General features: G+C 43.0%; 3 protein-coding genes across 4 annotated transcripts; 1 reads left to right on the top strand and 2 right to left on the bottom strand.

Annotated features, from left to right (window-relative positions):
* Positions 1-1,081: 1,081 nt before the first annotated feature.
* On the top strand, positions 1,082-5,783 carry rpl23 (ribosomal protein L23). Its single transcript, XM_079177082.1, has 5 exons — positions 1,082-1,150; positions 2,228-2,311; positions 3,438-3,566; positions 3,975-4,088; positions 5,650-5,783. Exons 1-5 carry the CDS (start codon positions 1,138-1,140, stop codon positions 5,730-5,732), a joined length of 423 nt encoding a protein of 140 aa, XP_079033208.1. The 5' UTR covers positions 1,082-1,137; the 3' UTR covers positions 5,733-5,783.
* A 1,649-nt stretch (positions 5,784-7,432) lies between these two features.
* Positions 7,433-13,014, bottom strand: LOC306709198 (von Willebrand factor C domain-containing protein 2-like; the record flags this gene model as incomplete). The annotated part of the gene is made up of 3 exons (XM_079177261.1): positions 7,433-7,674; positions 11,198-11,327; positions 12,619-13,014. The coding sequence occupies 3 exons, from the start codon at positions 13,012-13,014 to the stop codon at positions 7,433-7,435; spliced, it is 768 nt and encodes a 255-aa protein (XP_079033387.1).
* Positions 13,015-13,920: 906 nt separating this feature from the next.
* Positions 13,921-26,142, bottom strand: LOC306709565 (SWI/SNF-related matrix-associated actin-dependent regulator of chromatin subfamily E member 1-like). 2 transcript variants are annotated; one of them, XM_079177750.1, is made up of 11 exons: positions 26,083-26,142; positions 25,448-25,505; positions 24,840-24,883; positions 22,405-22,503; positions 20,265-20,357; positions 19,462-19,593; positions 17,656-17,827; positions 17,043-17,215; positions 16,765-16,866; positions 16,095-16,434; positions 13,921-15,825 (listed from the first exon to the last, which is right to left on the bottom strand). In XM_079177750.1, the coding sequence occupies exons 2-11, from the start codon at positions 25,452-25,454 to the stop codon at positions 15,458-15,460; spliced, it is 1,530 nt and encodes a 509-aa protein (XP_079033876.1). In that variant the 5' UTR covers positions 25,455-25,505; positions 26,083-26,142; the 3' UTR covers positions 13,921-15,457. The 2 variants fall into 2 exon arrangements, with proteins under 2 accessions (XP_079033876.1, XP_079033877.1); XM_079177751.1 differs by having other exon boundaries at positions 20,277-20,357.
* Positions 26,143-26,352: the final 210 nt, after the last annotated feature.

The following is a 26,352-nucleotide window of genomic DNA, read 5'->3' as shown; positions in this document are numbered from 1 at the left end:
AGATTTTCTTCGGCTCAGTAAGTGAATTCCCGTCCTTACGGCTAGCACAAAGTCGACTTGAGGAGAAAAAAAAGTCGTCCTTTTTCTCTGAAGAAGTCCGTTTCTTCACCTCTGCAGGAAAATGGTTCGCTTCCTCGTCCAGGATGCGAACAAAAACAGAACAAACAGTCCAGTAGATACGTCCAGCGAATTTAAACTGTAAACCTAGGATTTTCTTTTAAAACAGCAAACGTCCTGCAAAAAAATGCTGTTTAGAAGCTGTGTTCCCTCCAAATACACGTTTGATAAAGTGGCCTTAAGAAAACGTGATTTACAATTCATATGCTGTTCTTGCCTGATGTGGTTATCGTTATGTGTTGCTAACTTTATCCAGTTCATTATGTTATCAGTTAGCATTCTCTAATTCTACTAATTGACTGTCGTAAAATCCACTAACATGCTATAATGCACATCAGTGGCGGCTGGTGGAACATGTTCTAGGTAGGGACATCCAATCAGTTTCAGCAAACATCCCATTATGATTTAATGCACAAAAATTAAGGTAGTTAAGTTAAGTGATTTCATTATGATTGGGTCCGCCCACATAGCGTCAAAAAGAAAAACTAGAAAAAGAGCAGTGATAGAAGTCGCGCGCTAGGGGACGCCCCTCGCGCTCAAAGCATGGTTTTCTCCTCGCAGGCTTCAATTTTGCACGCGCGGGACCTCTACACACGCGCACGCGTGGATCTCATTTGTGCTCGCGGATTTGGACATTGATTTGCCTTCATAGTAATGCACCATGAAGCACCAGAAGCATCATGCAAGAAGAGCTGTCAGAAATTGGAATTACAGATAATTCATTAAAGTCACTTAAAATAGTGAAACAACATAATCTGTAATCAATATTCTCCATCGTACTGGACTCAACATAATGATATAAATCGCACAACGGATGTCTCCAAATATACTTTAGAGTGCAGCAATAGACAGTTGCTGCGTCTAGTCTGCCGCAAATTCAATTGAAGAAGAAGAAACGCTCTTTTCCCCGACACCACTGTAGTGAATGCAGCGCGTCTCCGCGCATGACCCGGATGAAGTTCTGCTCAACTTTATATCCCACAATTCCTTGCTCCGTCTTCCTCTTTCCCTACTGCAGCCATGTCTAAGAGAGGTACGAAACCCACCTTGTAAAATCCACATTCATCTGCTGTGTTTTACTTTCTGCCAGTCCTTATACTGATGTTAGTGTGTAATAGAGTGGGGAAGATAACACATCTCCGTGATTAGTTTGACATTTATGCAAACCTTCTCCGATTTGTGAACGATAGCATTTTCCCTGGCTAGTTGGCTGAAGCTAGGTTCCGCTGTTAGCACCGTGTAGGCATGAAGCATGTACCGCTAAAGCTAGAGGCAGAATATGAATTGGCTGTTTTGCTGTAAACTTCAGACAGCTTTAATTGTTAAAGATCAAATGTCTCATCATTTAATGATCTCAAACGAGAAGTCTGTGCTGCAAACCGCCAGGTGTGACGTTAGCTAACGTAAGGCCAGCCTAGCTAGCTAACGTTAGGCTGTGCCGGTAACGTTACATCACGTTATCTATGAGTGTGGTCGTTAGCAGTGTCAAACTTTATGTTTTAGCCACTTTTGAAACAAATTTGAGAATAACGGCGGCTGCCAGTTTGTCTTTGTCACACAGCTCATGTTTGTCAACTACTCAAACCTTAAGCACCGTTTGTGACGTAAAGTTAGCCAACACGCAATGTGTGGCCTTCTGTACCATCGTGAAGTCTTCTTTGATGAATGCTAGCGTATTTCTGTCAACTGTTGGTCTCAATGTTCAAAGACTCAACAAATGCCATTTGCTAGCTGCTACAGTCTGATAAGTTGTAACTTAGTGATTTTGGTAACACAGGTCTCGTTAATCTGCTGGTGACCATTTCAGCGATGTTATGCTTTAAGTCCTGCATGTAGTGTATACATGTTAGAATGGCTGCTCTAGCACAAGCCAGTGTTAGATCACATGTAAATAGAAGTGATCAGTTTTACCTGTCAACAACTGAATCAGAATATCAAGTGTCTTATATAACACCATTTTAAATGTTTATTAATGCAATAAGGTAGGGATTATGACCTGGACAACAAATGTAGAGATGGCACTTCATTATAATCACAGGTCCCTTGATTTTGTTCTGGAAGTGGTAAAGGTGTAACTGTTCATTTTAACTATGTCCCGGTCTTCTTACAGGACGTGGTGGTTCATCTGGAGCCAAGTTCCGCATCTCGCTGGGTCTCCCAGTAGGAGCGGTCATCAACTGTGCTGACAACACAGGTACACCTCAACTAACCTGTAATGTTATGTAAATATGCAATCTTTTTTGCAGGTGGTATTAAGTCCCGAGTTAAAGTAAGATATTTATGGGAAATGCTTATACTCATGTTCACCTTCCTGCACAGGTTAGTGGATTCTTGACTCTTTAAATTGGACAGGAAAAGATGCGTTAACATGGCAGCAGACGTGTATTCTAGCGACGACCTTTTGTATGTACATTTTATTGTGGTGGCTCCATGAGTTCAGTGTGAGTTGTAGAAGGCAGTTGGCTGAATTGAATTCGACAGATTGTCCAACAATACAAATCTTAGTCTTTGTTCCACGCTGTCCCCCTTCCAAAAAGCACTTGCTTGGTCTGCTCAGTGTCTGGGTGAGTTGTCGTGGAAGGGAACATGAACCTCATCACTGTGGGTGAGATGGCGGTTACACACTGGCTGACTAATCTCAATCAGTGATGAGACAAAATGACAAGTGTGGTGTCCCTGGGCCATAAATCAATATAATACATTGTCTTTCAGTTGAATCAAATCGTGATGAAATCATACATCGATATCGGGACACATTTGCGTTGTCTAAATAGCTAATAAGCACATACTAACTAAAATTTCTAAGGAAATCTCCAATATTTTCCACTTATGTTCTTAATTCAATGAGAACATTGTCAGTACTTCTCATTCATCAGGTATGTAATTCATAGTATACCAGGGCTGCAAGGTGTGTCAAACATTACGGTTGAATATTTGTTCTATAAAATAAAACCGATCTAAGTATCTGTTTGTTTATTATGTCCATGGAACTGTTCTTTCTGTGCGGCATGTTTAAAACGTAACCTTTTGTCAGACGCCCTGTTTTTATTTGCTCCTGTTGCTCATCGGGCGAGGAACAGCTGATGGGTTACAGCTCTATAGTCTACAGATGTTATTTCATATAGACTATTAATTTCTTCATTGAATTATCAATAAACTGATGTGATATTGTGATGTATATCGAGATATATGAAATGACCTATATTGTAAAAGGTTTTGCCCAGCCCTGTTTCTAAAACGCTAGAATACTGCGATGTTGTTTAACTGATGATTCTGCCATGTCGTCCCCTTCATGTTTGCGTTCTCCCTCCGTCCCTCAGGTGCTAAGAACCTGTACATCATCTCTGTGAAGGGCATCAAGGGGCGTCTGAACCGTCTGCCTGCTGCAGGAGTGGGTGACATGGTCATGGCCACAGTCAAGAAAGGCAAGCCAGAACTCAGGAAGAAGGGTAAGTGGAAACAACTAGTCTGTGCAAGCTACTGTTGTATTGGCGTAAAGAGGACGAGGCAGCTTAATTAACACGCGCATAAACCACTGAGATATTCATTTAGGTCCTTTGCAGAAATGCATTGACATTTAGAAAATGTCTGCATTGATTTTAAACTCCACATGTGCTGAGAGTGAGGAAGACTTGGAAGCACAGGCTGTCTCATTGACACTGAATAGCTCATAGTGCAACTCAATTCCTAACAGTACAGTGTCCCCACAGTGCAATCTCAATTAAAGTAAAGGGAAATAATGGTTTCTACTGCCCGCCTCTGTTGCAGTGGCCCGTCTCTGTATTTTTCAGTTAAATTGAATTGTCAACACAGGTGTGTGTGTTCTGTGCCTTTGTAACAACTTTAACTTTCCACAGTGCATCCTGCGGTGGTGATACGGCAGCGGAAGTCGTATCGGCGAAAAGATGGCGTGTTTCTTTACTTTGAAGACAACGCAGGTGTCATAGTAAACAACAAAGGAGAAATGAAAGGTGGGTTTGTTCGGATTCTACACCAGTAGTTGTGTTGACACATGAAATAGATTAAGTATCATTAAGTAGCTATGTTTTGTTGCGTAATGACCTCAAGCAAAGAAGCAGCTAGACAGATTTGTCCTACGGTGTTTGAGATGGTTTCACTAATGTAGTTGATTTTTAGAGATGTTGGTGACTTCTGTAAAATAGGTTGTGGTGGTAGTGTTTCTCATATAGCTATGCCCATTTTATTTATATACATTTTACACAACACACTGTAAAACCTCTCAAACCAGTCCTTACAACCTGCAGCCTGTCAGTCTCAAGAACGCTGTTGAGTGTCTCGGAGGAAGCACATGTGAGATGTTTCCTTGGTATTTTGAGTTTGTTACGAGCGCAATCGGTGGAGTATTAATGTGTAACCACACTTCATCAACTTTTGGCTGCGGCTCATCCAGAGATATGGTGTTATATTTAAAACTAAATTACATTTTAAACGAGACACTTCCTCTTTCTACTTCAAAGTAAAAGCCCTCTAGCAGGACAGAATCCCTTAATTTGTAATGCAAAGCTTTCTTTTTTTTAAATATTTGCAGGACCAAGTTGGGAATGTTTAGTGTATTGCACAGCTCCATAAATCAGTGGAATGTCTGCTTCTAAGTGTGGAAAGACGGTAGTCATAGCAGAAACCCCATGTAAGCTAGTATTGTGACATTTATCAAAGGTAAACTTGATGTAGAAACATGGGACTGGCAGCAGCAACGCTGTCTGTATGTGCAACACACACGTGTGGACTTGCAGCTGCAGAGCAGAACCCTGCTGGCACAGCCTCCACCGGTCCTGGGCCACAGTGGCATCCTGTCTCTGTTGTAGGAGTCTAGTGACACACGGGGATTATATCTAAGAAACTTTGTAAACTATTGTTTTAATGCTCAATTTGACATTAAACACAAAGAAGAGATAGTAGCCAACTAATGCAAAATAACATGATGCCATGGCTTAGATCATTTCCTACTTAAACACAACCGACAACAGACTGGATCCCAAAACCTAAAACATACCCAGCGAACGAATATCAAAAAGGTGAATTATTACGGTCCGGCCTTCCTCAAAACCAACCCTAGTGATGCGGGTTGTAGGTTACTGGGAGGATGCTCCCCTTGAAAAAAGCACTTGCTTTGTCTGCTCAGTGGCTGTGTGAGTTGTCGAACAAGGGAACATGAACCTCATCACTGTGGGTGAGACGGCAGCGTCACACTGTGGCTGACTGATCTCAATCAGTGATGAGACAGTACAATCAGTCTATGTAATACAGATGTTTTATCTTATGTATTGCTATCAATAATTTAACGATCACCTCACTTTGTGGCTATCCCCCAAAAACATCTAATGCATTCAGTCATGAAGTAGACACGAGGAGAGTTCACGTTATCTTGCCACATTCTATTTGGTTTCCTTTTTGTTAAATGTGTTTTTTGTCAATTACAGCAGTCAGCTGTCCCTTATTTCCATGTGTATAGAAATGAAGCATGTTGTGTTGGAACCAAACTAACTCTGCCTTACTTCTCTGTATCTGCAGGTTCAGCCATCACAGGCCCAGTGGCCAAAGAGTGCGCTGACCTTTGGCCCAGGATTGCCTCCAACGCTGGCAGCATAGCCTGAGCTGCATCCTGCACCTCTGTTCGTTTTCAATAAAAAACTGTTGGTAGTCCAGCCACTTGTCTTGGGTGTTTTCATTTACCCTCCATGTACAGGAAACGCTATTTTTAAGGTAATGCTGAAATAAAATGGCTTATTAGACCTCTGCTCATGTTGAAGGTGGGCTGGAGCTCTGATGGGAATTTATTAGGTCACAAATCTTCATCTACCAATACTAACGAGAAGAGGTCTAATAACCCGTAGAAGAGGTCTAATAAACAGATCACCTGAAGACACTACAGATATGTGATGTATGGATGTTGTGGAAGCTTAATTCGAGTAAGTAATGGATGTTTTAATACTAGTTTTAATGTTGCAGTATTCATAGAGGTTGACTTGCACTCAGCTAAGTAAACATGGCTTCAGTTTGTGTGGAACGAATCCTGAATAACAGCCTCCATTAGAGGCTGTATTAAAAACCCAACAAAACTTGGCCAAAGATCCGTCTGCTAAAGCTTTATTTCACAACCTTCAGTTCACAGATAAACAACGTATGTACAGAAACGGCTCATATTTCAATGGGAGGCGTTCAGACTACAGCAAGACCAACCACTGGGAAATAGTGTTTGAACCCGACTTCTCTAATCAGCAATACACAGGACACGTCTTCATCATGAAGATGAGAAGGACGAATGAATGAACACAAGGATAGGCTGCACATACACAGTGGCTGAATCAGCACTTTGACATGCGAGACTCAATCGTTACAAACATTAACAGGAATATTATTGATGCTTACCTCTACTAGCATTGCATATGCACAGTACATATACATCTGTTACGCCAGGTAGTGTGTGAATCATCCGGGTTTCTGCTTAAAGTCGTTCTGTCAGCACTGGGTGCGTCTGGTCTACTCCACCATGTTGGGTGCAGCTTCCCTTCTGTCACTGACTGTATATCACCAATACGTTCATCTCACACACCCTGACACTCCATCCATGTTCCCCAGCGGAATGATGGGAGGTTTTATGGAGTAGGAGTGTCGGGCAGATTGGAAATAAATACAGTTTCATTAAGGAGTGAGTGTTTATTGTCTAGACAGAGGTGGCCTCCCCGCATTAGCTCCCGATGTTGGTGCGTAGCTCCTCTTTACATTTCATTCTTCTTCATGCTTCCCACACAACTAACAACTCTTTTCACATTGTTTTTCCTGACCAACAGTCCAGACCTCAAAGAGATTCCATTCAAAAGCAGCTAATCCTGACATTTTAGAAGCTGTAAGGAATGTGAAGGTTTTTGCCTTATAAATTAGTTAAAACTAAAAAAAGTGACACTCAAAATTGATGTTGAATTTTCTGTTGATCAAATAATCAATTAATTGACTTTGCTAGGCTCCTCAAAGTGTTAATTTTCCTAACTTTGCAACTGAATGCAGTGTGCAATGCTCAGCCAGAGTAATACATTCGACAGGAGTATCATTAGTAACTAGGGGGGGGGGGGCACACAATTAATTAATTGTTTCAGCACCAATGAGGGACAATGTAAATTCTTTCTTTTCAACTGAATTTGTCTGCATATTCCAAACAAACATTTGGTGTATTGTTGGAAATTGTTCAGAAATAGTCTCATTGTTATAACATACATATACAGGTTGATTATTGCTAAACTGGAGCTCAATTTCCTGACCCTAATAGATAAATGGTATTATTTATTTACACTCCCCTTCATGGTATCACATGCAGCCTGGGATTAAACGGGCCCCCTCCTCTCCCCCTGGACTCCTCATCCGCGGGGGCCTCAGTGCGGGCGCTGGGTGTCGAGCTGGTCTGGGGGGGCTTCTCACACGTGGCCTGGGGATGGGTGTGCCACGTCCCGTCCCGGTAGGTGCAGTAGCATACTGTCCACTCGTCGATGTGCAGACGTTCCCCCGCTGGGATCACCCTGTTCCCAGCGAAGCAGTTTGGACCTGGAGCGACAGGAAGACAGTCGGTGCACGTGTTGCTCTCACAACCTTGTTGTTGTTGTTGTTTGCTTTCCCTCAGTAGTGAAAGCACTACTTTATGCATTGTTGGGTGATTTAACATATTACATAATGTTTGTTTAATCTATCAAAAAAAAACATGCATTGTAAAAAATAAAAATAAAACTTATTCTGGTTTACGAGGGTTGTTTGTTGCCAAGACACTAAGAATTATAAACAATATACCTGCAAACATCAGCATGTTAGCATTAGCCACTGTCAGCGTGCTAGCATGGCATAGTTAGCATTTAGCTGTGCTCAATTACAGCCTCACAAAGCATGGTGCTCTGGTTTAGTCTTGCTGAGTGATGACCCAGAAGGATTCAAGCGGCTCTCACGATGACAGCCAGTCTTCAACAGGGGGTCCGCGACCCCTAGGGGGTCCGCGGAGGTACTGCAGGGGGTCCGCGAAATGTTTTGGTTGATTAGACAATTTTTTGTCTGTCCATTATTTTAATAGGTCAGTATTGTATGCAAGATAACAGCTGTGTTTATGCACGGCAGCGGCACTAATAGGCCATCACTCGTTTTCGTTTCCACGTTTATGTTTAAAATGAAAACATGAATTTGAATAGCTTGTATGCATGATTATCATGCAATTGACAGACAATGTTGATGTTGGCATTGGTATCAGCTGACACGGTATGTTTCTAAATGTCAGTGGCACAGCCCCCCTACTCACTGTACCATCACATGTTTAAAACAACAACATGAATATATGAACCTGTGTATTATTTGAATAGTTTAGTATTGAATGCACAATAAAGAGCTATGTTTATACATGGCACTAGGCCCAGTTTAATATAAAACACCATTTTATACAATATATCTAGTCGGGGGTCCCTGCTCTATCTCTATCAGTTTGGGGGTCCTTGGCCTGAAACACGTTGAAGACCCCTGCTTTAAGTGTTAATGAAAGTGGCTGCAATGCTTCCTTTCTAGTGTTAAGAACAAATGGAAAGGAGACAAGCCTAGAATAAGATCTTCCTCAGTACTTATGCTCTCCCTCAGATCTTTCCTTGACCGCATGACGTTTTCCACGAGGACAAGGAGAAAACAGAGGACGTCATATTTTCTACAGAACAACGGACACAATTAGAGACTAGCTGGTGAACATGGTGGAGCATTTAGCAGCTAAAGAGACAGATATCCTCTCCGGAGTAGGTGGAGACCAAACACAGAGCTAAAAATAGAGTGAATGTTATAGTGTTGTGTTTGCACACTTTCATTTTCAGGCTGGTTTCTGCAGTGAAAGCAGTTTTAAATGAGACTTGCAATGGGAAAATAAACTGCTGGTTTGATTGAAGCACAACTTCTTTCTTCAATGGCGGTTCAAGTTCATAATGAAAAGTCACATCGATGTGTGTATGATATTAATAGAAGTGGACAACATGATACAAGCATCACAGGGAAAGCTACAGATACTGATTTTTATTTAAGGTCAAATTAACCTGTCTATGAAAACATCCTTCCTCTAGATGCTGTTTATTCCTGAATGCCCGTCATATACTATAATAGGATATCTTTAAATCAAGAAGTTATGTATTGTTGGGATGGACATGAATACCATGCAAGCAGAAATGTAAACAGTCTGCCTTTGATATGATTTGCATCCCTCAATCACAGATGGGGGTTCCTTTATTTGGCAGCTACCAGTGAAACAATTACCAACGCCGGTCAGCAGGAGGACAGGAAGTACGGTTCATCTGATGCCAGATCCAACCACGTCCAATACAGCACAGCTGAGAGGGAATTTATCAGCAGCGAGGGGAAAAAAACAATGACGCAACAAACCAAACCATCTGTCCCGCTGTCTGTCCAGCAGAGGAGCAGCAGAAATAGAAACTACAATTTAGATACACAACTGCCATAAAGCAGCAAGGCAACAGGGAAGCAGATGTATGTGGTGTATTACATGTGCTCATAAAGAATCAATGAAATAATGGTTTTGGTTGTGAAGCTACTTTGGCTTTTCATTTGATTCTACAAAAAGCAATCCATAATACAAGTTATTATTATCCCTGATGCTATTTCTTTCTGACGCACACACAAAACCCTCCGATGTAAGACCTTAATGCCAGCGGCAGTAAAAGCGTGTCACATAATAGGGAAGGCTCCATAAGCTGCCGTGTGTGTGTGTGACGTAACCTGTGCTGCTTCTGAGAGCTGCAGGGGGAACACTGTTACAATGACGGCCTTCTGATGATGTGCAGAGGGCATGAGTGTGTGTGTGTGTGTGTGTGTGTGTATGTGTGTGTTAAGGGAGTCAATGAGATGGGAAATCACAGCACGTGGTTATGCTCCTGCTATGGTCTGCCTGCTACACACGGATTAAACTGATGCCAGTTAAGAGGTTGTGAGTGGAACATGTGATTTCAGCCTAACTATGTATGAAAGGTAAGCTAGGACAGCAAGTTGGAACCCATAATTCATAAACCAAATGTGTTTGCCTTTGTCCAACTCAGAGAGCGGTAACTGAAGTAGTACAGAGAACAAAGTTTACAGTTTTCAAATTGGCAGGCAAACTGCACAACAGGTTGTGAAGCCTTCATTTAACGTATTTGTACACAGATTATTTTAACCCAAGACGTTTTCGCCATATAATCTGCAAAGAAATATTTTAAGATGTGTTCTCAACCTTGGTTTACACAACATGAAAAACATATTTACAATAAAAAAAGCTAACAGCTTCTAAAGTCCGCAGATTGCCAAAGCAGAGTCCACATACTGAGGCGCGTGTTTTCTGGTTCTTTATTAGCTATAAACCCACAGCTGTGTATCAATGGAGCGACCACGACGTTCTCTCAGAACTGGCTCTGCTAAAGGATCAGACTGCTGATATTCTGTCTCTTTTATTACAGATGTAGTTTCATCAAACAAATTCTAAAACACAGGTTGCTAAAACAGGAGGAGATAGTGCATGTGTTGGGGACTTTTTCCAGCTACAGATGAATACATAATGCGTTGGTGAGTATTTGGGACAGCACGACTGACTGTGGATTAGTGGCGGAGCTCTAACCAAGTGGTTCGATCCCCCAGCCCCGCTAGTCCATGTCGATGTGTCCTTGGGCAAAAATCTTTTGGCCACATGGCAACATTCATACCTGCCCATCAGCACTGTTGTGTGCAAGGTTGCCCCCAAAAGAGGCTTTCTAGAGATTCTAGAGAACGGCTTGTTGTTGAGTGTCCAAAATTGAGACGGTTCATCCTCTTGGGACCATGCCTGAGTTTAGTAACTTCATCACATTATACCTGTTACATAGTTTTACTCCCGTGTGTGCAGGTGGAAACTGTGGCTTGATAGCCTGCAGTCCAAGAGGAAAGACCAAACACATTAGTGGTCCTCTGTGGACCATGAATATCCACGGCACATTTAAAGGCACATACATTAGTTTAGAGACACTCATGGACCAAAGTACTGGACTGACAAAGAGACAGCACTTGGTGTGAACCCAACACTGAGTCTTACCAGTCTTACAGATGGGGCAGCAGTGGTTGGGCTCGTAGGTGGGGTTGACACAGTGCGGGGCGGGGCAGTCCGATATGCTGCAGTACACCTCTCTGTTGGCCTCGCAGCGACATTGCTCACACCTCGACAACTGGAAAACACAAATAATTGTAATATCATTGACTTCAGGTTTTAACATATGACCATTTATCAAAAGTAGTCCCATTATCTGTGACCATTTGGTGTAATTACAGTAAACAAATGAGCCCATGGCAGAGGTGACTGGTAGGTTCAATCATTGTTATGTCACAGAGGATATGTGGACAGTCAATGTCAAACAAACACACACACACACACACACACACACACACACAAAGACAACTGATCTGTCTCTAGTGCTATTGGACCGGTTGGATGCCCTTCATCAATGCACCATCAGTTACATAAAAACAGTCAATACCTGTCCTTCCACTGCTCCATCCCCACTGAGCACACGGAAGCTGTTTTGTTGACCGCACAAACAAGGCAGCTCCTCTTGGTTGAGCAGCTGTTAGAACTGGCTTTTAACTCACTCGCAAACTTTTCAAACATGTGCTGTTATGGCCTATGTAGAAATGATAAAATTGCACTAAATGTACAATTTTAACATTTATTTTACCATGATTGCACAAGCATGTCTAAATCTGCAGGTACACACTGCTGGCTGCTAACAGATTTGGGGGATTTAGATGCTGTTAGCAAACATGCAGGATTATTTGTACTCATCTCATCATTGCTACCATCGTCCAATATTCGCTCACCTTTTCGCGTAAACTGTGTATTTAGCAACAACAACTTCTACTTCACACTAATTAACTGTGTCTGTCTGCTGCTATTTGGTGCTGATGAGATGCACACAGTTTATCAGAGCACTCCGGTCACTAACCGGAGTGGACACACACACGATAGGGACGGTGGAAGCCCTTGGGTTAATCCAGCTACTATGGTATGCAAATATTCAACTTTCCACATATGTGAACATAATGATAAGTTTGAGGTTCTTGTACTTTACCTGAGTATTTTCATGTTATGCTGCTTTACACTTATACTCCTACATGTATCTCACAGCTGCAGTTACTAGGTGCTTTTGAGATGAAGATTGTATACATTAAACACATGATCAGCTCATAAAGTAGACCCGACATAATATAAAGGTGTTAAGGTTTAGCTCTACCTTGCCAGGAATGCAATTCCAATAATAAATAGCCCACATAACTAATGAGCACGCCACTTTAACTGTTGACACTTAAAATACAATTTACTACAAATTTGACTTCAATACGATTTTGAATGCAGAACTTGCTACTTTAGCTAATGTAAAAGTACTTCTTCAGACTTTGCTTCTATAGGTATGTGATGAGGGATGGGGGGGGGGGGGGGGGGGGGGGTCGGATCTTTCTCACCCTGAACTCCTCAAGGGGTCGGTACGTTTTCCCCCCGTAGACGCAGATCCTGGCCATAGCCTCGCACACCGGACAGCATGCCTTATATCTCATCCGCGTGCACCGGGGGTGGATGCGGGGACACTTAGGTTGGACGCACACAGGGCCGTCCACGGTGCACGTGCACGGACACGCCGTGGGGCTCGGGTAATACACTTCTCCGATTCCGTAAACAAACCCGTGGTCGTCGATGCACCACTTCCCCCGGTAGTCCCAGAACTCGTAATCCAAGTCGGTTTTGGAGGAGTACTCCTCCGCCACCGCGAGCTCCGCGACGCGCCCCGGACCGTGCGTCAGCAGCAGCGGCAGGACGAGCGCGATGGAGAGGCAGCTGAGCGCGCGGTGCGGCTGGCTCATGGTGAACAGGTTACCCTCACCGACACCAACCATCTGCGTGTCTGTGAGCTTCTCCCACCATCAGGGGCGCCGGTGACGCCGATACATGCGCGTCAGTCCGGAGTGTCACTGCCATGCTGCCCAGGAGTTCATTCATACACATGGCGGGGAAAAAACAAGCGCGACTATAAAGCTGCGACTGTGTCAACAGGAAATATTAACAGCAAACTTAAGTGAGTTGGTCTTTAAAGCTACGGAAGTGATTTTAGGAAACTAACTGAAGTTTAGTTTAGTTGTAACAAACAAGACACGAAATAATACAATACATTAAGCCTTTCAGCTCCTTCATGTATTATAGTCATCATATGAGATTCAGGGTGATGGTGTTATTATAAAGTGACAGAGAGATGCACAGCAACAATAATATAATACAAATAGAAATATGACTAATGATAGTAGTAGCCGTGGATATAATTGAACATTACCACTAGCATACATATAGAAATAATTAGATTTAGTATAATAACTTCTTGGGCTGATCACTCCTCCCCTGGTCAACAGGAACTACTTCCTGTTGAGTATTTCTTTACTGTCCTGTTTCTTGAGTCAAGTCAGTGGCTCTGCATTCTGTTAGTACGATTTAAATTACTTTTTGTCAAAGAATAATCCAATACAACTTTCTATCATATTAATATTGAACACAGGTCTCCACACACAATCACTTCCTTTCAAAATGTATGCTGTAGACCAAATACTAGTGTTGAGATAATACACATTTAAAAACCTAAAGATCAGTTTTACAACACTTACTTTTAATATTTAAAATCTGATTTCAGAAATAATGGCCAAATTAGGAGAAAATACCATTTAAAAACGAGGTGTCAGAAGATCCAGCACTAGTGGAGCAGAAAGAACACGAACACGAAAGACTGAGAAATCCTCTTTAATTGGCAGATAAGTCCAGACAGTAGAGAAAAAAGATGCAAAAACAGGCATACTACTAAAAACAGTCCAATTCAAGTAGGAAACGGTCCTTTAAATGCACCAATGACTGAGGTTACATGTGGATGAGGGTTACATGTGAATTTCCCTGCTTGTGGCGTTAATATGCAGTCTAAAAATAAATAGCCTCAGCTTTAGAGGAGCTGGCCGAGTACGTCAGCTCTTTCTCCAGACATGTGATGAATGTTAACTGTATACACTCAATGCAAGACATTATATATCAACAGACCTTTAAAAAGCATCATTTCATGTTACGTTTCTTGGTGTCTGGTCCAACACTTATGATTTCCAGTAACAGTTTTCCTCAGTCTCAACTCTTTGATGAAGACGAGTTATTTGTCTGATTCTTGCAGGAGTATGGTTTTAATATAGCATGCTGAACCGAGTGCACCAATAATGAAACGGTGCCTTTCTCCAGACTGACTTCAGAGCTGGAGACAGTCACAGTCGAGTACAGGTTTAATACGAAGGCTGGATTTCAGTATATTAATCTAAAAGGATCGACTACATCTCTAAAAACACTAATTAGTTAGTAGTTTTGCAATTCACAAAAACTGATAACCTAAACAATGCTGAGGTTTTATATTTTGGGGGGGGGGGGCACACAAACTGAGCTTCAGGCAATCTAGACTCCGAACATGAATCATGTAATGTACACCGAGTTTGGGCTGATTTAAAGGTTTATACATTAAGTGATATTAGAAGTGTGTGGAGTTCAAACATTACAGCAACATCCAACAGTACAAAGTGTACACAGCGGGAGTTACTGGAGGTTTACGTTCAAACGATGCATGTGGATCGTTTGAACGTACAGCACCGTGATGTGGCAGAACAGCTTAAACAAGATGATCAACAGAAAAGAAATCCTCATATTTTGAGAAATTGATAATCTTTAATGTGAGAATGTTACTCTGCCAACTGTAAATGTATGTGAAGAATGTACCAATGGGTGACAAACAGGAGCAGACTAATAACGGCGACGTTTAGGTTGTCACGTTGGGAGGGGTCACTGCTGACCTTATGAAGTCTGTATGTGGTTATGTTAAAGACACATGATTATAAAAAGGAATGGCTTGTACAATGCCTGGAACACACAAACTTGCTCGGGTCAAATTTTGATTTTGATTCATTCGGCCACATCATCAAAGCAGGTGTGCTGAGATATACATTTTAAAAGAAATGTAAGCGACATCCTAATTCCCCCAACAGGCTCTTGCTTGGCCCAGCTGTATGAATCCGGCTCATGCACTCTTAATGCACGTTAACTATTTATTGACCATACTATCAGAGCCTCAACCATTCAGCACTGCTCATTCGCAAGATCTGCTATGATGAGCCACCATACATGTCTCACTTCATCAACACCTGGTGCACAACTACAGTGCTGCTGCTCCACTACAGGAGAGCTGCAGCACGTGGAGGCCTTCTATCGTTACCACTGTGTATCTTAACAAAGCGACTATTATGCATCATACTGTTGGCTGCTCTGGCTGGGGGGTAGTAGTGGTGGCGGTGGTGGTGGAGGGGCTGATTCTTCTGAAGGAGGGGGAGGCGGAGGTGCTGCAGCAGCCACATTAGGGTTAGCCGCGCTGGGGTTGGCTTCCTGAGCCGCTGGGGTGTCAGGTGTTGCTGCTCCGGCGTTGCTGTCTGAGGAAGGAGGGGGCATGCTGTTCCTGCTGTCATCACTGGGGGTACTGCTGCCTGGAGTGCTGCTCTCCCTGGGTGGCTCAGGGGGAGGGGTTGCTTTATCAGTGGCAGAAGGGGCGGGGTCAGATGGAGGAGGTGGAGCAGGCTGAGGGTCTGACGGGGGCTCTGCAGGGGCCACCTCATCTGGGGGGAGAGATTGAGAGATCAAAGCTTAAAAATGTTTCGGCAAATTTGGCATTGTGGGCGAGTACCACACTCAACTGGATATTGGACTTCCTCACAAACAGACAAATACAGTCAGTTCTTGAAATCAGCATCACAGAGAACCTGAAAGCTCAAAAACAGCTGAAGGAAACTCAAGGGGACAAAATTAGTGCTGGGCAAGTTAACGCGATAATAACGCGTTAACTTGCCCAGCACTAATTAAAACAAGAAAATGTCACTGTAGGTACCTGTCTCCATTGGTGTGGGCTTGTCCTCCTCCTTGGTCCCCGAGTTGGGGTTAGCTGTGCTGCTAGCATTGGCACTGCTCTGCTCTGCAGCTTTGTTTCCAGCTGCCTCCTGTTGCTGTTGCTGCTGTTGCTGTTGCTGCTGCTGCTGCTGCTGCTGTTGCTGCTGCTGTTGCTGCTGCTGCTGTTGTTGCTGTTGCTGCTGCGCCTGTTGAGCAGCTTTCTCTGCCTGCTCTGCTGCCTCTCGCTCTCTCTCCTCTGCCCGGCGCCTGGACGCCTCTTCAGCAGCAGCCATCTCTGCTGCTAGCTTCTCCATGTCCACCTCAACCTTCTGACTGCAAAGCTGGAGACAGAGGGAACACTCGTGAAACAATGGCTTCTACAAAACACAATTGTCCATTTACAAAATGACCTAAAGATGTCACTAGATTGAATGCAAAGACACAACGTTATATAAATAAACTGAGGTGAAAACATGCTTCAGTATGAATGCTCATCTTGTCTATAAATCAGAATGTGAGAATTCAATGCATAGAGTATGAGTAATCTTCTTTAAGTTTCAGGTTCACATTTAGTTCTTCTACACATTCTAGATGGATGTTTAGCATTCTAGAATAAAACCTCGTCCTTGCTTCTCACTCAGCTGTCTCAAGGTATAAAAGCCCTGCTGTACCCGCTTGAGCTCAGTGTTGAATGAGTCAGTGGTCTCCAGGAAGCGTCTTTTCTTGTCTTGGTGGCGATCCTCAATCTGCAGAAGTTCTGCCTCCAGCTTCCTCTGCAACACACAGATGAAATACACAGTGAGTGTCTCTGAGGTGCGTTAGTACCTGCCATGTGCATAGGATTACATTCTCCCAACATGTTTCCAGAAAGAAAAAAAGCTACTGAGCTCCTCTCATCTCGCATATTTTCTTGGCCCCCGGTGGCAGAGAGTATGTCCGTTCAACCTACCTGGTGCACCATGAGAGACTGGACCTGCCTCTTGAGGACCTGCATGCGGGCTGTGGTGACCACCGAGCGGACGTCAGGCACCACGATCTCACTGAGGATGTCACTGATGAGCCGGTGGTTCCTCTGGAAGCGAGCGGCTGCTGTGTGCTTCACTGAAAAACCATCATCGTAGTCTGGACGGAAAAAGACGACACTTAACAGTCCACCAGGAGAGTTAGCAGCTCACATTCCACCGCAAAACGTTTCTGTTTGAAGTGCAAAGAACTAAAACCTTAAACTGTATTACAATCATCATATACATAGATATATACATGAAATGTGACCATATGCATTTAACCCATCCTAAGCAAATGGGAGCATTGGGCAGCTGTGAAGCACCCAGGGAGCTGAAGGAGAGTCTCCCTAAGGACGACCCCGCTCCACCATCTGAGCCACAGGCGTCAACATTCCAACTGAAAACTGGGCTTTCAGTGCTGTATGGCACCGTATTTCCTCATCATAAATGCACTCGGCTTTCACATCTATTCACATTTAGAACCATTATTAAACATCTTTAATCTCTTGATCGATGCACTTTAGAAATGCTTTTCAAACATTCATAACTCAAACTTACCATCCGGGTCTTCAGCGGGCTGAATGCTCATGTACGGCTCTCCTTTGTCCATGCGGCTCTGCCTCTGTCTGCTCTCCTCCTCCATTGCGGCCTCGGCCCGGTTCTTAGCGTTGACGTAGGCCAGGTAGGTCGGTGAGTTGTGGTAGGCCTTCAAAGAGTCGTTGTACTCAATCTGAGAGGAGAGAGAAAGCATACAAGCTGAACAAAATAATACGACAACCTATCTGATCCAGATCGTTTGTTACAAGCCATTAACTATTGTTGAGGGATTTCTTTGTATATTTTTAATGTTGGGTCAATTAAAGTGGCATTCCACCCATTTTTTGAGCATCAAAGACTCATATATATATACACACATAAACATACACATCAGTGGTGGGCCGTCTGCTGGCCTAAACAGAATCACAAATAATTTTTTTTTTCCCATCCCTTCCTCTGTTGCTCTGCTTCCAGCACAGCTTGTTTCAAGGAGAGCTTTTATCCAATCAGATTCAGCCTCTATGTCTCTATGTAAGGAGAGAGGCCTGGGGTGCTCTAGGTAGACTTTGCAGATTAAAGTATATGGGGACGATATTGTTGATTGTCATAGTCTTCAACCAATCAGATCTTTAGTTTGACATGTTGGGCGTATTCTTTGACGTGCAGATGCTACCGAGGTACCTGCTAAGTACGTCTGCATTAAGGTGAGCCGTGATTGGTCAGTGGGCCAGCGCGTCACTAATGTGAAATTGACGGAAGCTGGCAGAAGTTAGTTGGAGTAGCAAGAGTTCAAATTAAAAGATATGGAAGAAATTATAAAATTTTTAGGGTTATTATATTATTTCGTTTTATGTACGGTGTTCCTGGCTGACAGCGTCGCACATTTTATGGCTGGGAATGTGTTTCATTTTCACTTAGCGTCTTGGTGTTTGGAGCTATGCTACACTAACCTGAGGACGCCATAGCACGGCAGGACACTACAGCGCTTTTGAAAACTTTTGGAGAAACCTGAGTGGATCTACAGATCAACGAACGCGTTCGCAGGGAAACGGAGCTCCACAACCGGTCCTGCCGGCCGGTCGCAGTTGACCCTAACCCTAACCCTAACCCTAACCCTAACCCTAACTCTTAAAAATACATTAAAGAAAAAATGTAATTACAGCCTCAAGGTTGTATACCCTCAGCCAACCAGTCATGTTAGAATTTATATCAATGTCTGTCCAAAATGTCATCATGTCACCATTTTATCCTATTATACAGTTATGTGAAATTGTCATAATTAGCATATGAATTCTTGATTTATAGCCAAAAACATGTTTGGGAGGTCACAGTGAGCTTTGACCACCAAAGTCTAATCAGTTTAACCTCGAGTGGATGTTATGTTCCACACGCTCACAAAAACATAATGCTTATGTTGCAAAACTCTTAAGGCAATCACTTTACCGTTGTCTTTAGTAAACATCATTTTTATTCAATCTAAGAAAAAACAGGGCTGTGATCCATCACTAGATGAAATGAAATTCTAAATAAATGTTAAAAATGGATTGGCAAAATAATTCAATGGCAACTGTGATCGTTTTGATGGTCAAGTAAGAAACAGCAGATTTCTGGTTACCGCTTTTAGATTTTTCAATTGCTCTCAAATTGATTGGCTTAAACTGTATTTAAAGAGAGACACCTCTTTGCGTTTGTGTACTTGTGGCAGAATTAGCTTAGACTTATGGACAACCGAACTGTGCAAAGCCCACACAAAATATACTGCAAAGTACACTCAGGACTGTGCAGACCTGAACCGTAGCCGTAATGATGACACTCCTGGCAGCTCACCTTCTCAGCTTCGTACTCGTTCAGGTAATCTTGTTTCTCCTCATCGGTCAGGTCTCTCCACATCCCTCCGATAATCTTTCCAATCTCCCACAGCTTCAGGTCCGGGTTGGATGCCTTCACTTGGTCCCATACCTTGCATTTGCGCACAAACGCAAGATGCAAACACGCATGCACCATTGAGAGCATCGCCCAACCCACACACACACACACACACACACACACACACACACACACACACACACACACATACAAAAACAACATATGGTCACAACAGGGAAACTGCAGTTGATGGTTAGGTTAATATAAGACAGAGAAGGAAATAAAAGAGGAAAAGTGCTAAGGAAGGAAGAAATTGGCTTCAAAATTATTATTTGGGTAAGGTAAAGGATATTTTGTGTTGCAAAAAGATTGGATGGAATGGAATGAAATATATCTAAAGACAGAATCACCAGTTTTACGTGAACATGAATTTGAGTAGATTTTGTCTTTACGCCGTAGTCAACGTTAAAATGTCAGCTCTAACACTAGAGAAGCAGCAAAGCAACAGGCACAAAGGGGGAAATGAAGGCAGGAGCAGATCATGCTTGCAGAAGGAAACACGAGATGTCATTTCTCTTTATCATCGACAAACATGGGAGGCTACTGTAAGCCAACGGGGAAACAGAGTGGAGAGTATCCACTAGGTGGTTGAGGTGGTGGTGAAGGCGTCATGGCTTGGCTGTTTCCCACCCTAAAACCCCTGCAACTTTTCAGGGGATGGGAGGACAAGCAGTAAAAGCAGACACCGTGGATGGGTGTCTTACCTTCCTGCTTACCTTCCGGCTGTACCGCATGTAAGGCATCAGTGGCTTGTCTGGAGGCTTGGGAGGCTTTGGGACGGTGATCCCTGAGGAGTTCTGTGAAGGGAAGACAGACAGAGACAAGGGAGGGCAAAGAAGTGGAGAAGAAGAAAATGAAGGAGGAACAGAAAAAGGGCAAAAGGTTTAGAGAGAGAGGAGAGAAAAGCAAACAAAAACATCAGCTGATTATGGTCTGTTTATGTTGAAGCTTGTATGAAGGCAAATTAAGAGGCGTTTGTGTGAATATGATAATACATAACTCTAAAGTGGTCCTGAATGCTTTCCTAGTTCCTACAGCTGGATACATATTGATTGTTTGGCAGCTAACCCTAGCATGTCGAGAAAAACAGTTCGAGATAATCGAACAATTACAAACGGTTGCTATTTAGAGGGTTTGCTGCTAGACAACAAGCCTGTGAGCTTTGTGGCTGGTTCCTGTTTGCCGACGAGGCAAAAGACATCCACCAGACTGGCCAACTGAGGGATGCGTGGCAGTGCTCCATCCAAGTATGTCATCAGTTGTATCAAACAGCTGTGCAAACATTCATAAAGCTATAGAGTGTAATAACCAGGAACTGCAGGCGATGCTTGGAAATGTCTCACTTTAGGACTAAAATAAGCCGGAAGGTCAAAATCACCTACTTGCAATGAAAACATTGAACTCCATATTTACAATGGGACAGTTGTGCACAAGTCTAAAAGGTGGATTTGTTCTGTCCATACGTGTTCTCTTTGAGTACAGCAGTGTAACGCCATTAATAGAAATGTGAAAAAAGTTAACCCCCATGTAACAGCCCGAGTGAAAAATACATCACGGGCTACGTGCTTTTCAAATTGTAACCCCCATGTGACGAATCAAATGGTTATTCAGAAACATTTTATAAAACCTCATCTCACTACTAAGAAGCAGCATCGTCTTGCAGGCAGGACAGCAGAGGTTATGTCACAGAGATGTACAAAGAAGTACTGAAGCTAGGTCCATGCCTGCCGTACACCTCAATCCAGACCATGACCAGTCACGGCCTGCACGTCGAGCGCAGAGCTTCCACAAGCAGCACTTTGTCGCGTGCACGCTCGGAGCACGACTGGCAGAAATAGTTCCGTGATAAAAAAGCACGAACAACATTTCTGAGGGTTTTACAAAGACAGATAATTTGTTTTTAAAATATTTAGAAACAGGGGGTCCTAAATATCTACATTTGAGTTTCTATTGTGCCAGCCAAATCTAATAAGATATTCAACCGTTGTTTCGTTATAATGAATTGAAGACTTGAGTTTTCTTTACAGGTCTTGAATAGAGGTAATAAAGTAGTCCATGAATATAAGATGAGTTAACAGCTAATTACAATTCCTCCTCGGCATTGTGGAGAATACCGCAACGAACAGCGCATTGAGCATAGACGCCTTTGTGCGTGTTGTCTATGGGGGCTCGTGCCAAGGTGCCTCGCACGGGTATAAACGCCGCTTTACAGGGCAACACACAGCAGTCCCATTGCACTATGAAAGCTGGTAACCAGCGAGTCTCTGCAAGTTGGTACAGCGTGGCCGTCAGGACACCCGCTTGTCCTATTTGCCTTTAGTACCTTACAAGCAAATAAACACGCAAACACTCATTAACTGAAAAATGTAAAACGTACAGCTTGATATTTCTGTCCTGTGTTCTTTTTAGGGACGCCCCAATGACCTTCTAGATCTCCTAAAGAGTTTCAAGCGACAAAAAATAGTCAATCGCCAAGAACCATCCGTCATAGGGATTAGAACTTAGATGTTTCCAGTGGTTTCTCCTTGCTAACGGAATGGAAGTAAATGTTTGGTGAAGCAGACTTAAACGTATTGGAGAGTCTAAATGAGTCAGAATTACCTTGAAGCAGACTTGTTGTAACTGACACCGAAAATATTCCTTTATTCTTTCATTTAGTCTGAACATTTTTAAATGCAATATAACTCTATGACCGGGGAAATGATGGTGACTGAACACGACCCCTCCTCTCCTATCTGTGCCCCTATATTTAGCCCAAGACAGTTTCTTAGTACCCTCCCTCTTATCCTGCACCCCTCCCATTTTTTGTATTTGTTTTCTCATATCCCTCCATCAATTCATTACCCTGCTGGAGCCTCCGGAGCTCCCTCCCAGCCGGAGGTTGTTGTAGGCCAGATGGCTGTAAGGGTTGTAGCCCACAAACCCTGGGGTGGAAGGCAATTGCTGATGGAAGACAAATGAGACAAAACACGAATGAGAAATGGTTTACAAACAAGAGGAGGAAGAGGGATCAACATAAATAAGTGAAAAGGGGGGAAAAAAGTGAAAATATATGCGTATTGTTTTTCTTGTTTGCTTTCCATGATGTCATCATGCAAGACAAAAAAGGCAACTGGCCGCCAGGCTGGCACTCACAACTCACAGTGGGAATGTTGTAGGGCTGCAACTAACGATTATTTTAATAATCGATTAATCTGTCGATTATTTGTTCGATTAATCGATGAATCGGATAAAAAAAAAAAAAATTTAAAAAAGCATTAATTTCCAACCCTTTAATCAAAAACAGAGCTGTCAGTGCACATTCACAGAGAAACACATCTTCACAAAGTGCACAAACAGGTTGCTCGAACATCCCTGAGCTGTTAAAGTAATTATTTAAAAAATATCAGGAGTGGGGTTCAGCGGGTTTACCCACGCCTCTCAGTGAAGGGTAGACACGCGCTGATCCATCAGTGTGGCGCGCTGCAGCCCCGGACATGCACGCGAATGAACACAAATAGTCCCCGGCGATACCGGCCGCGTTCATCGCGTTTGGTGTTCACACACCTTTGGTCTCTGAATTTTTGGCGTTTGGTGTTCACACACCTCACCAAACGCGGTGAAGCACACGATGCACACGAATGAACACAAATAGTCCCGCGATACCGGCGGCGCGAATGACGCGAAAATAATACAAATCGCGTAAATCAACTTCCGGTGTTGTTATGGCAACGTTTATACGCCGGTCAGCGTCAGCTACAGAACCGGAGTCCTGTTCCATTATTCCTGCTGCTGTGAACACTCAAACATCTCCGCCACTTATTGAGTGGCGTAATAATCGCGCGACACAACGAATCGATAATGAAATTCGTTGCCAACTCTTTTAATAAACGATTTTTATCGATTTTATCGATTCGTTGTTGCAGCCCTAGAATGTTGCATGTAAATCAGGTCCTTGTGACAAGCTCATGTTCTTAAGCCAAAGTTGCATATAATTAGCCATGTAACCGCAGCATTGCATTTCAACTTGAAACAGTTCCGCCCCCTGCTATCAAAAATAAGCTTGACTTAGTGCTGGGCGGTATGACCAAAAGTGTGTATCACGGTATTTTTCTAAATTCTGGCAGTATCACGGTATTGACACACTTTCAACACAGTGTTTTTGGAGCATAGGTCTGTGGTGGACTGTGGTATTTTTAGTAATTTGAACATTTGAAGAGATCATACAGTTATTTGACTTTTACATCTAGCATTGCATGAGCTACGATGTCTTTCCTCGTCTCTCCCCCCTGTGTCACGGTGTGGGTACATCTCACTGGAGTCAGGAAACGTATCAGAATACCCTTATTTGATTGGCTAAACTGCATCACGTGACGTGATTTACAACGCATTGGTCGGTGTTTTCCTGCACCGCTGAACAAAATAACTCCGCCGCTTTAAGGCAAAGGCCCGCGACCCACTGAAAACGGGTCCGCGACGACCCACCAGTTGAGAATCTCTGGTCTACAGGATCGTGACGAGCGGTGGTGAGCAGCTGTTTGTGTGGCGTGTCTTCCGTCTCTTCCGGTTTCCTTCACGTACATTCCCCTGGGTCCTAAGCCCCTCCAAGTACAGCTTCTTATCACCCTCTATGTACCAACGCACATTTATAACAAATACCACACATATTACACGGTAATCAGCGTTGCATACGTGTCAAACTCTATCGGTGCATCTCCGTTCTGTCTTTGTTCACCCTACATCGCTGTTCTGTTCTGTAGCGTTACTGGAGGACGGAGCCTCTCCCAGCTGTTACCGACGCTAACGCTTTTAGCGGCGAACTATATATTTAGCTGCCTGTTGAAAACAGACAGCAGTTGTTCTGGCTATGTATGACGGTATGTGAAAAATTCATATCGTACGGGATATTAAAACCGGTGTACCGCCCAGCACTAGCTTGACTACAACTGAACACCAAATGTGCTAAACTCTGATATTTGATGCCAAAAAAAGCTTAATTTCTTAAATCACATGTAATCATAAAAGCGCATGAGGCACATTGACTTCTGCGCAAAACCATAAATGAGTGGTGGTATGATAGTAAAAAGCAGAAGTGAGAGCAAGGATGGAGAGCTGAAAAACGTCCTCTGTGTTCAGACAGAGAGAGAGAAATTAAAAGAAAGCAATGTAAAAAAATGTGGAGAGAGTAAGACATCAAGAAAGAAAGATAAAAAGGAAACCAAACAGTGTACAGACCTAACATGGCCCTTTGGCCACTAAACAGTAAAAGCTGAGACTGGAACTGAGATTTGGACACTTACTGCTGCCGGGGCAGGGGGAGGGGGGGGAGCGTAGGATGGTCGTTCTGTGAGAGAGAGAAAAGAAAGAAATGTTAGGCCACTGTTACCACAACCTGCTTCATGTGTCATAAATCATATTTATGTATTATTTCCCCTTCATAATACTGCTATACAGCAAACACTAAACACTGATGGTGATTTCAATTATCAGAAATGGAGTCAATGCCACATTGTTCCCAGAACACAGGAAAAGAGCTTGGCAGGCCAAAACCTTTACAAACTGAGTCAAACTAAGTGTATTAGAAAAAAAGAGGGGTGACGGCAATAGAGGACAGAGCAACAAGACACACAGCAGCATGGCGCATGCATTGCTTCTTCAACCAGTACTGGTTTGAGACCAGAGCTTGCTGACGTCAGCTACACTATGGGAGAACTTCCTCACTGCCATCTAGTGTGATTGTAACTAAGAGCTGTTGCACACAGCAGAAACATTCTGCAGTTTGCCAAGACCAGGAGATGGTCTAACGCAGTGGTTCTCAAACTGTGGGGCGGCATGTTTCACGTCTTCAACCAATAACATGCATGTTTCACGTCTTCAACTAATAGCATGCATGTTTCACGTTACTTACTTGACATCGTGGCTGCAGACGAGATTAAGTAGAGCAGGCAATTCCCATTTTGGTCAAGCTGGATAAGAAAACATAAGAGAAGAAGAAAACCCATCACACACATTATATGAAGTAAAATCACACCGCTAATGCAATTTTTAGCTCGGTAGAACCAGTAGCATAAATACACCGGCAAATGATTTTAAAGTAACCAGCACCGACGATAAGGACGAATGATAACAATGGTTGAGGGGAATTAAAAAGCTAACGTGAACTTACCCAGCTTGGCCTACTAGCCAAACCTGCTAACACAAAGAGGCCATTTATCCCATAATAAACTTGATGGTATTGAATTCAATGGTTTGTACGTCATTTAGTTACTAAAACAGAAATTACACAAAGCACGACCTCTTGCAAAACGGTTGACACATCAGAAGCGTGCATGGCTTTCAAGATGTTTGAAACCTTGTCGTTGAAGCTAGGCTAACGAACAATACAAACTCTGGCTAACATTACATCGTGGTGGTTAGCTACCCATACTATCTTAGTTATCTAATTCTAATTCAATCACATTTGACGTCGTTTATACACCAGTCACAAAATGATAAAAATGTAACCGTTTTCAAGTAATTATGTTGGAAACTGCGTAAACATACTCAGTCAATCGTCCTTTGTTCCCTCCGTAGGGCCGCTTGTTCCGCATCACACAAACCGGAAGTGTTAGCTTTGTTCTGTTGGGCGGAAAAGATGTTTTCAGAATAAAAGCGTAACTTCAGATATACAGCCGCTGCAGTTGCCATTAATATACATCAATAAAAGAAAAACAGATTCTGAAATCTGCAATATTCCAAATCAAGCAATATTTCCCAGACACCATTTGACTTCTTGAGAGTTCTAATTGTGTTATCAATAACCAATAATTATTT

Source organism: Pholis gunnellus, assembly GCF_910591455.1.
Source record: "Pholis gunnellus genome assembly, chromosome: 17".
NCBI classification, from domain to species: Eukaryota; Metazoa; Chordata; class Actinopteri; order Perciformes; family Pholidae; genus Pholis; species Pholis gunnellus.
The sequence above is the reverse complement of the archived record's forward strand: the minus strand, read 5'-3'. Positions and strand labels throughout refer to the sequence as shown.